Below are 14133 nucleotides of genomic sequence, written 5' to 3' on the forward strand. Positions count from 1 at the left end.
ATGAGAAAGACAGACATTGATGAGATATAAGAGTGCTCGACCAGAGAAAACTTGAGCCGAGCACAACATACTAGACAAGACAGGACTAATGTCTGGACACCACCAAAACAAGAATTAGTAAGACCGAATTGACAGAATCAGACTGCATGTCTGTGAATATACTGGAAGTAGCAAGTCTTGGTAATTGCTCTGCCATAATAATTAAAGCAGCAGCATAACAGAGCTATGCCACAACTACCAAATGCATCAACATGTCTATATACATATCTATAACCATACTAAATCTAGAGTTGTCATGACAGAACTAGCTACATTTTGTCATCAAACTTTCAAAATCAATGGAAATAGAAGACTAGTTTGGAGGGATATAATAGTCCTCATCAATTTTAAAGAAACATGACTGGATCACATCTTTAACATAGTGGGTGTCTTCTTGTTGACACTTTTCTTTGCAATCATAGCTACCAGACATAATGATAATAAACTTCATATTGCATATTTGCCTATTTAACTTAATATGCTTTTAAAATTTTTCCATTCTGGGAGGATTAACAGTAGCTGTGTCTGAGTTTATTTGTGTAATACTTACATTTGAAATAAGCAAACTGCATGTAGTGGAACATTGTGGCTACAAATTTATCCACAAAGTAACCACCAACATTGGGCATCAAATTCTCCTCACATTTTACTTTACACTGCAATACTTCAAAATACAACTCTAGGGGAAAAAAGAGACAGATAGAGAGGCCATTAAATTTAAACAAATGTTTTCACTGCATAAACCAGTGTTAGAATATTTAGTTAGGCCCCATTTATACTAATACGTTTTAGTTTTAAAACTGCATAAGTTTTGCTACGGTTACGCCATTCGTCCACATTATGTCAGAGTTTTCGATTGCTGAAAACTGAGCTTTTTGGAAACGCTAAAGAGGCTGTTTTCATTTTAAAATGCTGCTGCTCTGTGTCAGTGTGGATGGGGAAAACAGAGACATCTAAAACCGAAGGTGGAGAAAAAAACTCCCGAGGACACATCACATCAGTAAATCTTCAAAGGGAACAGTGTGCTTTATAGCCTCATTCACATAACCCTGGCTACGATGTTTTACTTTAACAATAAAATGAAAACATGACATAAGGAACTGCCTATTTTCATTTTGCTTTTAGCAACTTAACAGGCACCAAAAAATATTGAGGCAATGTGTAGCTACATATTTATATGGGTGTCATCTTCACTGAAAAAGTATACATATTTATAAAAAAACAAAGCCTATAACATTACTGCCTCCTTTTATTCTCATTGAAAATACGAAACATACACCCTCTTTTGCTGAATATCAGTTTTAATAATCAATAATGGCCATTATTAAAGTATAACGTGCAATAAGTTTATACATTACGTGAAATAAAAGCAAGCAATCAGTCAAATGTGCAGAATCAGTGTACGTGGTTACATTAATTAATTAACTTATCTTTGCGCTTAGCCAAAACAGGTTAGCTGAGAAGTAATACATTCAAAAGAACAAAAGTCGGGGAATATGTTGTTAGATATAGACAACAAGATGAATTAAATATCATGTTTAACAAATATAGTGAGAATAAATCCAGTAGTAGATCGTTGATGAACAGTGAGACGTACACAGATCTCACCTGTGTAGAATGCCTGGAGCTCAGACGTCCATACGCTGCATTTCATGCCAGAGTGTGGTCAGGTGATGTGAGTTTTTGGTGGTGTAGTATTGACAGAGAGTTTTTCAGAAACGCTAGGTGAAACGCCAGTGTGGATACAGATCGTTTTCATTCTAAAACGCCGTTTAAAAACTAAAATGTGTTAGTGTAAACAGGGCCTTAGTTAGTAGGATAGCTATTTGATCTGAAATTGTGAATGTGTCATTGTATCACTGACCTGCTAAGGCTGGGTAAAAGTCTTTGAATTCCTGAACATCATATGACCCTTCACAGGACAACAAACACATCTGGTATTTAGTGAAATACTCAGCAGCTGTCAGTTCCATGTCACGTACACTGCTGCTAAAATCCCCAGAATTATATAGCTTCACAGCCTTCAGGAACAAAGCCTGAGTAGAGGAAATGAATGTTATAAAGCGATTTTTAGTAATGTAAATGTGCTTCAAATCACTGACATTAGATAAATAGGATAAGAGAGATTAAATACCTCATATGACTTTTCTTCATGGTCTATGAGGTACTCTTCTAGATCAAACAGGCTTTTATAATAGTTCACACTTCTAGATAAAAGGGGGTCCCCAGGGTTTCGCTGCAGATATGTGTGTGCTGCAGAAACGGCTCTTTCCAACTCATTCATCTATGTGCACATAACAGAAAATGATTTAGTGTCTAGATTAAGCACATAGTCTCTACAGTAGATACATTAACTATATCTCTTTTGCCATTCTTAGATTGAAATACATCTTGTCAGCGCATCTGCCTAGGTGCTGTGTTGTTTCTGTGTGTGTGTGTGTGTGTGTGTATGAGAGAGAGTGCATCCGCCTTGGTACTGTGTGTCACTTGTTATAGTTGTCAGTAGCATACAGCTGGGTGTTTTTTGGGAGGCATTTTCAATTCCGATTCATTTTTCTTCCTTAATCAAATATATACCTGCCATGTGTATAGAAAAAAATGTTAATATGGTATAAGAAACACAATCAGTTGTTGGAAAATATTTAGGGTGGATATGTTTGTAAAGCTGACTTTTGACTTTAAAAGAGTAAGTGCCCCACCAGCCACAAACCTCACAGCACGTCAAATTGATGAGAAACTAATCATAAGAATCTAATAATCATAAGAAACTAATCATAATTTAATGTACATCTATCAGTTACCTTAATAGATTTAGAATATGTATTTATTTACATTTAAAAACAGGTGTATGTAATATAGGGTGAAAAAGTATCATATGGTGTAACTTGGAAAAATGATCCCACCATATGACAGTGTCACCAAATGATAAATGTAAACATGCTAATTGTAAACTGCCACATGGCAACAATGATTTAAGAATTCCTTATCAAACTGTGTAAAAATAGTAGGTTTTTTAATGTAAATCACGTCACACTAAATGACACAAAACACTGACCACTAATAAGCATATGAGATACAGAGGTGTTTAAGTAAACAACTCCCCTCTTGAACTTCTAACACGCTTCATAGATGATACTGCAACTTTCTGGCTGAGAGTGGACCTCTATATCATAATGACGACAACATTTTGCCCATTTAAAAATCACACCATATAATGCCCATTTTGGCCAGAATTTGCTTTAAAATCATGCACAGACATCAACACTTTCTGTGTCGACTATAAATGCATGCCTAATTCTGTTACTTAAATTGTGAATCTACCAATTATTTATAATTTGCTGGGATATACTGTCAAATTATTAAACTTTGACAACCAAACCACATAACAATTTAGATGGTTAGATAAAAAATAAAAAAAAAATAAAAATAATAATAAAAAAAATAATAATAATAATGTAGAGGTCTGTAGCACGCGTCATGGTGGCGCAGTTATTTTTTTGTGTTAAATAAAAGTTTGATGGTTTTACACTATAAATATACTAATTAAAAGTATGTTTATACTTCAGTAGGACTTTAGTATACTTGACAAAAGTATACTAAATACCAGTAATACTTAAATAAATCTTTAGTGTACTACAATAAAGTACACTACAGAAAAAAACATCCAAAAGAGTTTTATTAGCGTTTTTCAAAAGTGTGCTTTAATTGCTCTAAACATTAGTTGATTTTTAGTACACTGTTTACATACTATTCCTAAGTTTAAAATAAGTTAATATATAAATAATCTATTATTAATATATTGTAGTAGGAGTACATTTTGCCAAAAGTTGTACTTAGGTACACTTAATATGAATGCATTATTATCACTAACACTTAAATTGATTTTGAGTGTGGTAATTTTAAGTTTATATTAAATTGACTTTATTAAAAATCTATTAGTAATGTATTGTAGTAGAAGTACATTTTTCCAAAAGTTGTACTTATGTACACTTAATGTGAATGCAATATTATCATGAACACTTAAATTGATTTTGAGTGTGGTAATTTTAAGTTTTTAAGTAATTTTAAGTAGAAGTACATTTTCACAAAATGTCTTTACATTTCACATATGTGCTGTAATGTTGCATCTTATTTATATATTTGTGTTCTCAGTTTTTGCTAAGTTTTTGTTCTCTCCCATAAGGTATTTTTTGGACTTGTGGTTTATTGCACAAAAAAATTAAAGTGTTTTGATGAAGCACAGATGCTGTTTTCTTTGTACACACAGCATCCCAGGTAAAAAAAAAAACTGCACTAAAGTACATTTTATTTAAGTATACTTAGTACACTTTTCAGTAATGTACTAAAAGTGCTCTATTTTCGCACACTAATTTTGTACTTAATGTACTAAAAGATAGTATTAAGTATATATTAAGATAAACTTAATACCATCTAAGTGTACTCAACTGTGCTATTTTGAGACACCCTGAAATTGAACTTAAATGTACTTTTAACATACTACATCTGTATTTTAAAAAAATATTTAGTTACAACTAGAAATACACTTGAACCCTAATTTTAAACATTTAAATATATTTATGACTAATTTAAAGTATAATAGTAATATATTAAAAGAATATACAAATTGTAAGAAAAAGAAAGAAAGTGTGCTAAATACTGCTTTCAAAGTGCTCTATTTTCCCAAACTAATTTTGTATTTAATGTACTAAAAATTAGTATTAAGTACTTTTTAAGATAAACTTAAGTACATCTAAGTGTATACAATATATAACCATATAAGGATGACCCAATATGCATGCAAATGTGATCTTAGAATCGAGAAGTAAAATAATTGTGATCACCAACACGGGAGCAGAAGATAGCAAATGAATACCGAATGAGAGGATGATGATCACTCGCGCTAACAGCTGATGGGATGCGCGCGACCCGAATCGTGAAGCAACCGTGTCTGGAACAGCATCTGTAAACGCAACTGTCATTGGTTCTCTTCAAATAAACTAGACAAAAAGTGATGAACATGCATCCACAGTCCTGATGCTTTTAAAAGCTTAAAATTTGTCTTTTGTAAGCAGCACCGGTTGCTTTCACTTTTAACAGATTATTAAATGGCCTAAAGTTAACCTGCTTTACCGGTGTTTCACCTGCATTAATTTGCTTACGGTTTTATTTGCTTTCATTTTTGTTAAAATTGTTTAATTATCGTTTTTTACAATATTGCTTAAATGGAAGATTAACTCTCTATTTATGTGCAGTCAAGTGGTGATCCAATAGATCTTTAGCCACGACAGATTACCCAGCATATTTTTGATACATGACAATAGTTTTTTTTTTTTTAAGTCAATTGCTTTTCTTTCTTTTTAAAGAAATGTTTTGTTAAATAAAAATTATAGTATACAGCTATATTTTGCTAGTTTTGACATATAAAAGATTTGTGGCTAAGAAATAATTTTTGTTATAGTTTGGTCATTCATTCATTCATTTTCTTGTCGGCTTAGTCCCTTTTATTAATCCGGAGTCGCCACAGCGGAATGAACCGCTAACTTAACCGCTAAGTTTTTACGCAGAGGATGCCCTTCCAGCCGCAACCAATCTCTGGGAAATTGTTTAGTGTGGTTAGAGATAAATTTGGTAAATCGTTAATTTTGAGCTTTAAAAAAAGTTATGTGAAATAAAAACTAATTGCAATATAACACTATGAACCCATGACTCATTTGCTCATGCTCATTGAGCAAGCTCATACTCGACACACAAAAATTTAAATGAATGAGGACGCATGTGAACACAACACAAAATTTAAATCAAGTAATTTTAGCATGTCAATGTCAAATTTATGCATATAAAATATATTTTCCCAACAACAAAATTGTGGCTAGTGAAAATGCAGAGTGGCAAGTAACATTGAAAAACTACTAGCCACAGAGGCCGGTGATTAAAAAAGATAACGTAAAGCCCTGGTTACATCTAATACTCACATTTACAAACTATTGAACAGATGTTTGTATCTAAAGTATTTTACAAATATAAACAATAAATGTAATGAAAGCAACAGAACAAAAAATGTAAATACTATTATAATTTTTAGTCAAATACATTGAGTGCATAGAGAACAACAACAAAAAAAAAAACATTAGATAAAATAATGCACACAAATATTAAGATATGTTGAACACATTCACATATATGATAAAAGCTGAAAACCTGTAACTACTGACTTCTATTATATTTGTTGGTTTTTCTACATTTCATACTACAGATTTTCAGCTTTCTTCATGATATTTTTATTAGTGTAAAGAGAAAAATTAAACTCAAAGGTTTAGAACCACTTGATGGCAGGTAAATAGTAAGTCACTTTAAATTTGTGGGTGAACTATTTAGTTCAAACCACTGATTGACTTAATGTTTAACTTTGGAAAAAAGCACTTGTCTCAGTTGTTTAAAGAATTATTTAGTTCAAGTAATAACTGCTTACCTTGTGTTTGGTTTTGATGTACCAGTTTTGTTATTTTGAAGAAAATAAACAATAAATGAGTTAACAACACATTTTAAGTTATCCTCCATTTATTTACATTTAAATTATACAATTGATATTTTTATTCAGGCACTGAGGGAAAAGTCATTTCTGGAGGAATGCATCATACTGTTTACATAAGACAGGATGAAACATCAGCAAAACAAACTCATACACACAGTGAAATAAACAAAGTTACAAAAATGTATAGGAATTTTTTTTAAATATTGTATCAATTAAGCACAGAATATAAACACCTGGGGCCTCATGTATCAACGCTGCGTACGCACAAAAACTTTGTGTACGCCAGGTTTCACGCTCAGAATCGCTCACGTTTGGATTTACTAACAATGAACTGAACGTGGGAAAGTGCGCAGCTTCACGGCAGCTTTCTGGCTGGCGTACGCACATTTTTTGTGCGTGTCTGTTTTATTTCTATTGGCGACTCCTAGAGGCAGTTGTGTTAAATTCCTCTCTACAAAGTGTCTGAGCCTTGCAATGGCAGCTGTATGAGACGGGTTCATCTAGCAGGTATATAAGATTTCCATACCATACAGTTGACCAGCTAAACATTAAAGCACAATTTGCAGCAGTCGCCTGTTTTCCCAATGTAATCTGAGCGATCTACTGCACGCACATTGCTATAAAGACACTATCTGAAGATGAATTTGCATACGTGAATCAGAAACATTTGCATTCAATAAATGTGCAAATAAAATATTATGCACAAACTTATTGATGATTCCTACTTGTCTTTCTCGTGATAAATAGTAGGCAAAATCTGATATGTAGCGGGGGAAAAAAGAAGAAAGAGTTTATCAGCTGGATTCGAGCCGCGTTCATGCTCAAGCGTGTCAATACATGATCACATGCGTCTTACGAGCCACGCCACTGAGACTGTTAAGGGTATTGCAACAAGTGTGTATAAACCACACTATTTCTTTTTTTAATGCACTCAGTGCGATGTTCAGACCCAACTGTGTTAACCGTATCAGCTAAACTCTCCCACTATTTTTTTTTCTTTTGTTGTTAATTCCGGAGAACAAACTTGCAATTAACACCACTTTTCTCCGGTCTACCTCCGAAAGCAGCACCTCCAATTCACATTCTGTTCAAAGTTTCTCTTTTTGCTTGATTTTGCCATTGCTTTTTCGTTGGGTTTTGCCATTAGCATAGTCATTAGCATATTCATACGGGGGAGGAGGCAGGGAGGGGTTTTGTGCTCGTGCATGTTGCGCTCAGTTTTACGTTCATTCGGATGTACAAAAGAATATGCGTGAGATTCGGCGTACGCAGTGTTTCATACATCTAATTTTTTTCTGCGTACGCACATTTACAGCTTTGTGCGTACGCAATGTTTTAGTAAGATTTCCACGCAAGTCTTCGTACATGAGGCCCCTGGGCTTTTAACTCTTATTGGCAACTACAGCTCTTCTATACTTAAGTTGAACGTTGGTTTGTTTGACAGTTACAATCCTATGCTGTAATGTGACATCTTCACCTTCACAAGGGAGTATCATTTTTATGGTTCAGTGCTTTGTGTTTATTTACTGTTTGGTACGTTAGCATCATTCTTGTTACAAAATCCATGAGACATCCTGTATTCTTCAAGTTCACACAGCTGCTGTCAGTTCTTCTCCAACAGGCGGTTTACTTCTACACTTGTCCATACACAATTTACATTCAGTTTGTCTCAGTTACCTCCTTAGTGTTGTGTGTCTTCTCATCAGTGTCTCTCACCATCTTCAACCTCAAGTATCTCCTTCTCTGCATGTTGTTTGTCCACATCTACAGCTGACTGCAGTGTTGATTTTCTTTCCCTCCTCTTAGCTAGTCTTGCAGAGTGTGTAGTGTCTGTCTGTGTAGTTTCTGTGTGGCCCAGATGCAGAGATGGTGGTCAGTCTGGGTCAGTCTCCATCATCTCATATGCAGCTTGGCTGGCAATGACAAAGTTAGAAATGTATTTACAGCAAAAATATAACACCCTCTCTGACTCCTCCACTAACTACAAAAAAAGAATTACTAATGCTTTCCTTCTTAGACTTTACACACCTGAAACTTGCCTACAGCACTTATTCATTGTTGCTCTTATAGTTGTGTAAATTGCTTCCTTGTCCTCATTTGTAAGTCGCTTTGGATAAAAGTGTCTACTAAATGTAAATGTCTAAATGTAACACATAGAAAGAATAAGTAAAAAATAAATGTACTATAATGCTACATGCTTATGAAAATGTTATATTTGAGCATAAAAAAACTTAATTGAATTTTGAACTTGTAAGCATTAAGGACAGTTGAAAATGTACTTTTTGACAGGGAGTGAGTATTGTTACATCAGCAAATCTAAGTTGTAACTAAGGTTTAAAAAAGTACTTTACAATATTTTTCCAATCAATTACTCTACAATCTTAAATCTATAAGCACTGTTGATTCGTTGAGATTTAAATCCAGTTCTACCCCCAAAACTAAAGTGTTACATTGAATTAATATAATTATTTGAAGCTCAAGCAATCTAGTAAAGTTACTTAAATATTCTTTCGTACTTACCTTTGTGATAATGTTGAGAGCATAAACGGAGAAATGAAGATGTATTTTGTGTCTCAATGCAGCAGGCTAGGACACCCGATGTGTCTGTTGAAACTTAAAAGGAAAGATACTCGGAAGAGGCCGCTTGTAATTTTTTTGAATCTGTCAAACAATACAAAACTATTTCAAGTAATGATAGAGACTTTTGTGACAAGAACTTGACTTTTTTAGAGGTTAGGGATTCGATTAATGACCTAAAAACAATAAGTCCCCAGAAACTGATGGCCTTACTTCAGAGTTTTACAAATTATTTTCTATAGAGTTGTCTCCATTTATATTAAAGGTTTTTGAAGAAAGTATTCAGAAGGAAACATTTCCCCCAACCCTTATGCAAGGATTAATTACTCTTATCCCAAAATCCAAAAAAGGATTTGCTTTTAATTGATAATTGGCGACCAGTCTCTCTACTTAACAATGATTATAAGTTGTTAGCTATTATATTTGCTAAAAGATTAAAAACTGTACTGAACTCTGTAATAGATGAGACACAATCTGGGTTAATGGCCAAAAGACATATTGTTAATAACATAAGGCAGGTTCTTGACTTATTGGACTACTCAGAAATAATACAGGAGAACAGCTTTATTCTTTTTCTAGACTTTTATAAGGCATTTGACTCCTTGGAGCATAAATTTATTGGTCATACATTACATAAATTTGGATTTGGGGACATGCTTTTGCAAAAGGGGACATGGTTTTGCAAAGCAATTAGAACGCTATATAATAATGGCACTTCTTCAATTAAATTAAAAAATGGCACCTCACCAAGATTTGGCTTATTTAGGGGGGTTCGACAGGGATGCCCTATATCTCCTTATTTATTTTTACTTTGTGCGCAACTACTATCTACATTTGTTTATGAAAGTGGTGTACAAGGTATCTGTTTAGCAGGTAGAGAAATAGTTATTAGCCAGTTGGCTGATGACACCACTGTTTTTTTTAAAAGATGCCTCCCAAATTTCTATAGTTATTGATAAAATTGATAGAATTTTTTTCTAAAGCATCAGGCCTAAAGTTAAACTTGTCAATTAAAGAGTGTGCGGCTCCCACTGTCTACAATATCCCGACCCAGTTAAGTCTGAAGTAACATATTTAGGCATTGTGATTACTAAAAACCAAGAAAGGAGATCTTCTCTTAACTTTGATCCTGCTATTATTATGACACAGAGAAGATTTCAGACATGGTTGGAGAGAGACTTGTCTTTAAGAGGCAGGGTGTTACTTACCAAAGCAGAGGGTATATCTAGGCTTACTTTTCTTGCACTTTCTTTATATGTAGATAATAAAGTTTGTAAAAGCGTGGATAAAAATATGTTTAATTTTGTCTGGAAAAATAAAATCCATTATGTTAAGAAATCTGTAATTATGAACAAGTATGAATATGGAGGGTTAAATTTTCTTGATTTTTCATCTTTAAACAATACTTTCAAAGTAAACTGGCTTAGGCAATTTATAAGTAACCCAAACTCAATTTGGAACTTTATCCCCGATTACTTTTTTTCAAAACTGGGTGGTCTCCCTTTTCTACTGATTTGTAACTATAAGATTGATAGAATCCCTTATAAAATATTAAATTTTCATAAGCAAGCTTTAATTGCATGGTCACTGATTTACAAACACAAATTTTCTCCTCATCCGTATTTTATCTGGAACAATCAGGACATTCTGTATAAAAACAAATCTTTATTTTTAAATGGTTGGTTTGAAAAAAATATTTTGACTGTATCTCAGTTATTTAATTCAGAAGGTTTTCTTTTAAATTAAAAAGAGTTTTTATGCAAGTTTGGTTTCCCGGTGACTCCAAAAGAATTCTCCATTGTAATGGATGCAATTCCTATAATGCTTTTTAAAGGCTATGGTGGAGTATCCAGTGTTTCGTCTGTGCTATTGCACCCCTTGGAAACTTCGGTGGGAAAAATATGTTTTTTATCACAACCTTCTTCACGTAATTATAAAATCTGGTCTCTCTTTCAAAAGGAAATTGTAACAACTCCATATGTGACTTTTTTTGGATGGAAATATATGACCAAATTCAATAGAAAAAGGTTTGGTCATTATCTGTAAAATATATAATAACTAACAAAATTAGAGAAATTTCATTTAAACTGTTACACAGATTTTACCCTGCCAAGACTTTTTTTAAAAGATTTAAATCAGATATAGATACATGTTGCTCGTTCTGTAATATACCCAATGAAACTGCTGACCATATTTTTTTGGAGTTGCCCTCATACACAATGCTTTTTTTTTTTATCCTGCTGGGTTTTTTAAAGCTCCTGATGATAAAAGTAAGGAATATTTCATTATTCATCTCCTTTTAATCCTTGCTAAATTTCATATACACCACTATAAATTCTCTCAGCGTATACCTTGTTTTATTATTTTTGAAAAGGAAATTCAATAGTACATTAGAACTATTGCATCCTTTAAAAATCTTAAAGCCAATAGAACGGTTAACTTATTTTCCTTTTTTAATTTCCTTAACACATAAGTAAATATTATTAGTTTTTCTTTTTATTGTTGTTTTCTTTTCTCTTTTGTGTGCTTATTTAATTCTTTGCTCCTCTGTAAAACTCATGTACACTCTTGCATTTCTATGATGTTACATAAAATAATAATAATAATATATATATATATATATATATATATATATATATATATATATATATATATATATATATATATATATATATATATATATATATACACACACACACTTTATCAATGCTGTAAAAGGACCTTATGAATATGAAAATAATCACATCAATCTTTCACCGGGAGATTTCAGTGGCTGAACAACACGTCTGTGCCAATGACTGTAAAAAATATGGACGACGCGACAGCCCTTTTTCCCATTGAACGCCTTGAGGGCAAAACGCCTGCTTGACGGGCACAAACTGTCGCAAAAGACTGCTGAAATTGGAGCCAGACATGCGCAGAAGGATTGTCTGATGGAGCCAGAGGAGGAGCCGCGAAAATGAGCAGAGTCGAGCTTCCAATCAAACGCTTTATGTAAAATCAACTACGCCCCCCGAACTTCTCAGCATGCGTTTGCTGTCATATCAACACAAACAAATGTAATAACGTTAACAAATATGAGGGTTTTATATATTCAATCGCGCCAGCTCCAGGCCGCAGCGCATAACTTACTCGCGGCGTCGCGGGCTGATTCCGGCTCGCATGCGGCAGCGCCTGCTCGCTCGGCCGCCGCATGTGGCTCGATTGACTCGGACTGGAATCGGGCAGTGAGTCCAGGCATCCGGAGTAGGTCCAGCAGAGGTAACATTAGTCAGTCTGAGCTCTAAGAGATATGTCTCCGGCAGGCGAGAATCTAGCCGGAACTGTTTTGTTATCTGGGTGGCTAGGCGTGTATCAGCAGACTAATAAAGCCCGAAAAAAGCCCTGAACTTAGCGAATAAACAGTGTTCCACCAGGTATGTCAGAAACTGTAGTTTACTGCTGAACTCATTTTGTCATCGTAAAATAACACAGAAATCGAATAATAACATTTCAGTCTACTTCAGTCTCCTGCCGAAGCTCAGACGCCGCGCTTTGAGAAACTGTCAATCACAGCTGTCAATCACGATGACACGCCCAGCATTAAATTACTGCTAAAAACAAACTGTTTACAAAAATGAAGATCTGCACCTATTTCAGCACAATAACCAGTGCCTTAATCGACCAGAACTATCTTTCGGGACATTTTATTGCAAGTGTAATATTTTTTTTTATTTGGGCTCAAGTCTCCTTCATTAACACGGAGGAGGCGGGCTTTATGACTTGTACTGCAGCCAGCCCCCAGGGGGCGATCTAACGGCCGAAACCTTCACTCAAACGTAGGCTTGCGGCACACTTGGGGTCCGTTCTTCGTACCTCGCTTAAATTATCTAAGATTATTTGGCAGATCCCGGATCTTTTAATCTTGATAACTGATCTCTCGCTAATTTGGTTCTTCAAACGAGTTCGCGAATCAGATTAGAATGTCTGGATAAACTGATCTGAGATCGCTGCGTGTGTTGTGAAGGACAGATCTATCGATCCTCGAAATCATGATCAGCAATGCAACGATTGGCTGACGGCACAGCAGCGTAATGACATCATCTGATTAATATTCAATTATCCATGTGAGCAAAATTACATCAAATTAGCAGTAAACGGCTTGTTAAATATGACACGCAATAACCTTCCACATTTGTTGTGAGCTGCAGGCTTTCCACGTTCATGTGTCAAGTGTATTCATCATTCAATGCAAATCAATGTATTTAGTTCTACATTTAGAAAATATTTTCTTTACTATAGTAGCCGTTTTTTAATTGGTGTAAAGAATAACTGGTTGTTTACAAAAGCATTTTCATATTGGTAAAGGTGTCTGCAACTTTTGTGAAGCATCAAATCACCGGCATATTAACTATCAAAACATGTTTATGACTGCATAAATGTATTATTGCTTTTAAAAAAGTCACATATTGTGCATTTCTATTATCCACAATTTGTACTAAAGCGATCTAAAAAGTTCATATCAATAAGTTTTCTCTTTGCACCACCAGGTGGCAGTCTTTGTACTTTCATTTCGAGGGTGCAGATTGCATACGTTTTATTAATATGTATAACTTTATTTATTTTATTAATGACTATAATTTTATATATATAGTTTTAAAAAATTACCATTTTCCCAAGTGTATATAACTACTACTGTAATAAAATATCAGAATTCGGAACATACTTTCTGTATTATCTTTGCTTGAACTAAGCCGATCTAATCCTGTTTATATGACTTGAACCTGCTCCCGATCAGGTTTGACCTAGCAGAACTGTTGCTATGACAACAACTCTCGGATTAGCTTTGAAGAACGAAACGATCCTGGATCGTGTCAAATCGTCAATATCCAAATCCAGCTAACTGAGTAATCCACGTACGAAGAACGGACCCCTGGTCTGTGCTTACAAGTCATTCATAACAGAACACAATCTAACAAGCTTAGCCTGACTAAAATAGTTTTAAA

General features: G+C 34.2%; 1 protein-coding gene and 1 long non-coding RNA gene across 11 annotated transcripts in view; both read right to left on the bottom strand.

Moving 5' to 3' along the window:
• Positions 1–14133, bottom strand: part of p3h4 (prolyl 3-hydroxylase family member 4 (inactive)) — a 78392-nt gene that overhangs the window by 56268 nt on the left and 7991 nt on the right. For 5 of the 10 annotated variants that reach the window (XM_087294875.1, XM_087294873.1, XM_087294874.1 and 2 more), the window contains 3 exons: positions 2174–2323; positions 1904–2075; positions 590–718 (listed from right to left, as the gene is read on the bottom strand). In XM_087294875.1, coding sequence (XP_087151001.1) covers positions 590–718; positions 1904–2075; positions 2174–2323 — 451 coding nt within the window. Of the gene's footprint in view, positions 1–589; positions 719–1903; positions 2076–2173; positions 2324–4912; positions 5000–14133 lie in introns of all 10 variants that reach the window. The other 5 variants (XM_087294877.1, XM_087294878.1, XM_087294872.1 and 2 more) reach the window with 3 other exon arrangements.
• On the bottom strand, positions 6580–11493 carry LOC141379061 (uncharacterized). The gene is made up of 2 exons (XR_015516695.2): positions 9092–11493; positions 6580–8484 (listed from the first exon to the last, which is right to left on the bottom strand). It is a non-coding gene; the product is annotated as an uncharacterized LOC141379061 (long non-coding RNA).

This window comes from Danio rerio, chromosome 19, assembly GCF_052040795.2.
Source record: "Danio rerio strain M-AB ecotype USA chromosome 19, GRCz13ab, whole genome shotgun sequence".
In the NCBI taxonomy this organism is placed as follows: Eukaryota; Metazoa; Chordata; class Actinopteri; order Cypriniformes; family Danionidae; genus Danio; species Danio rerio.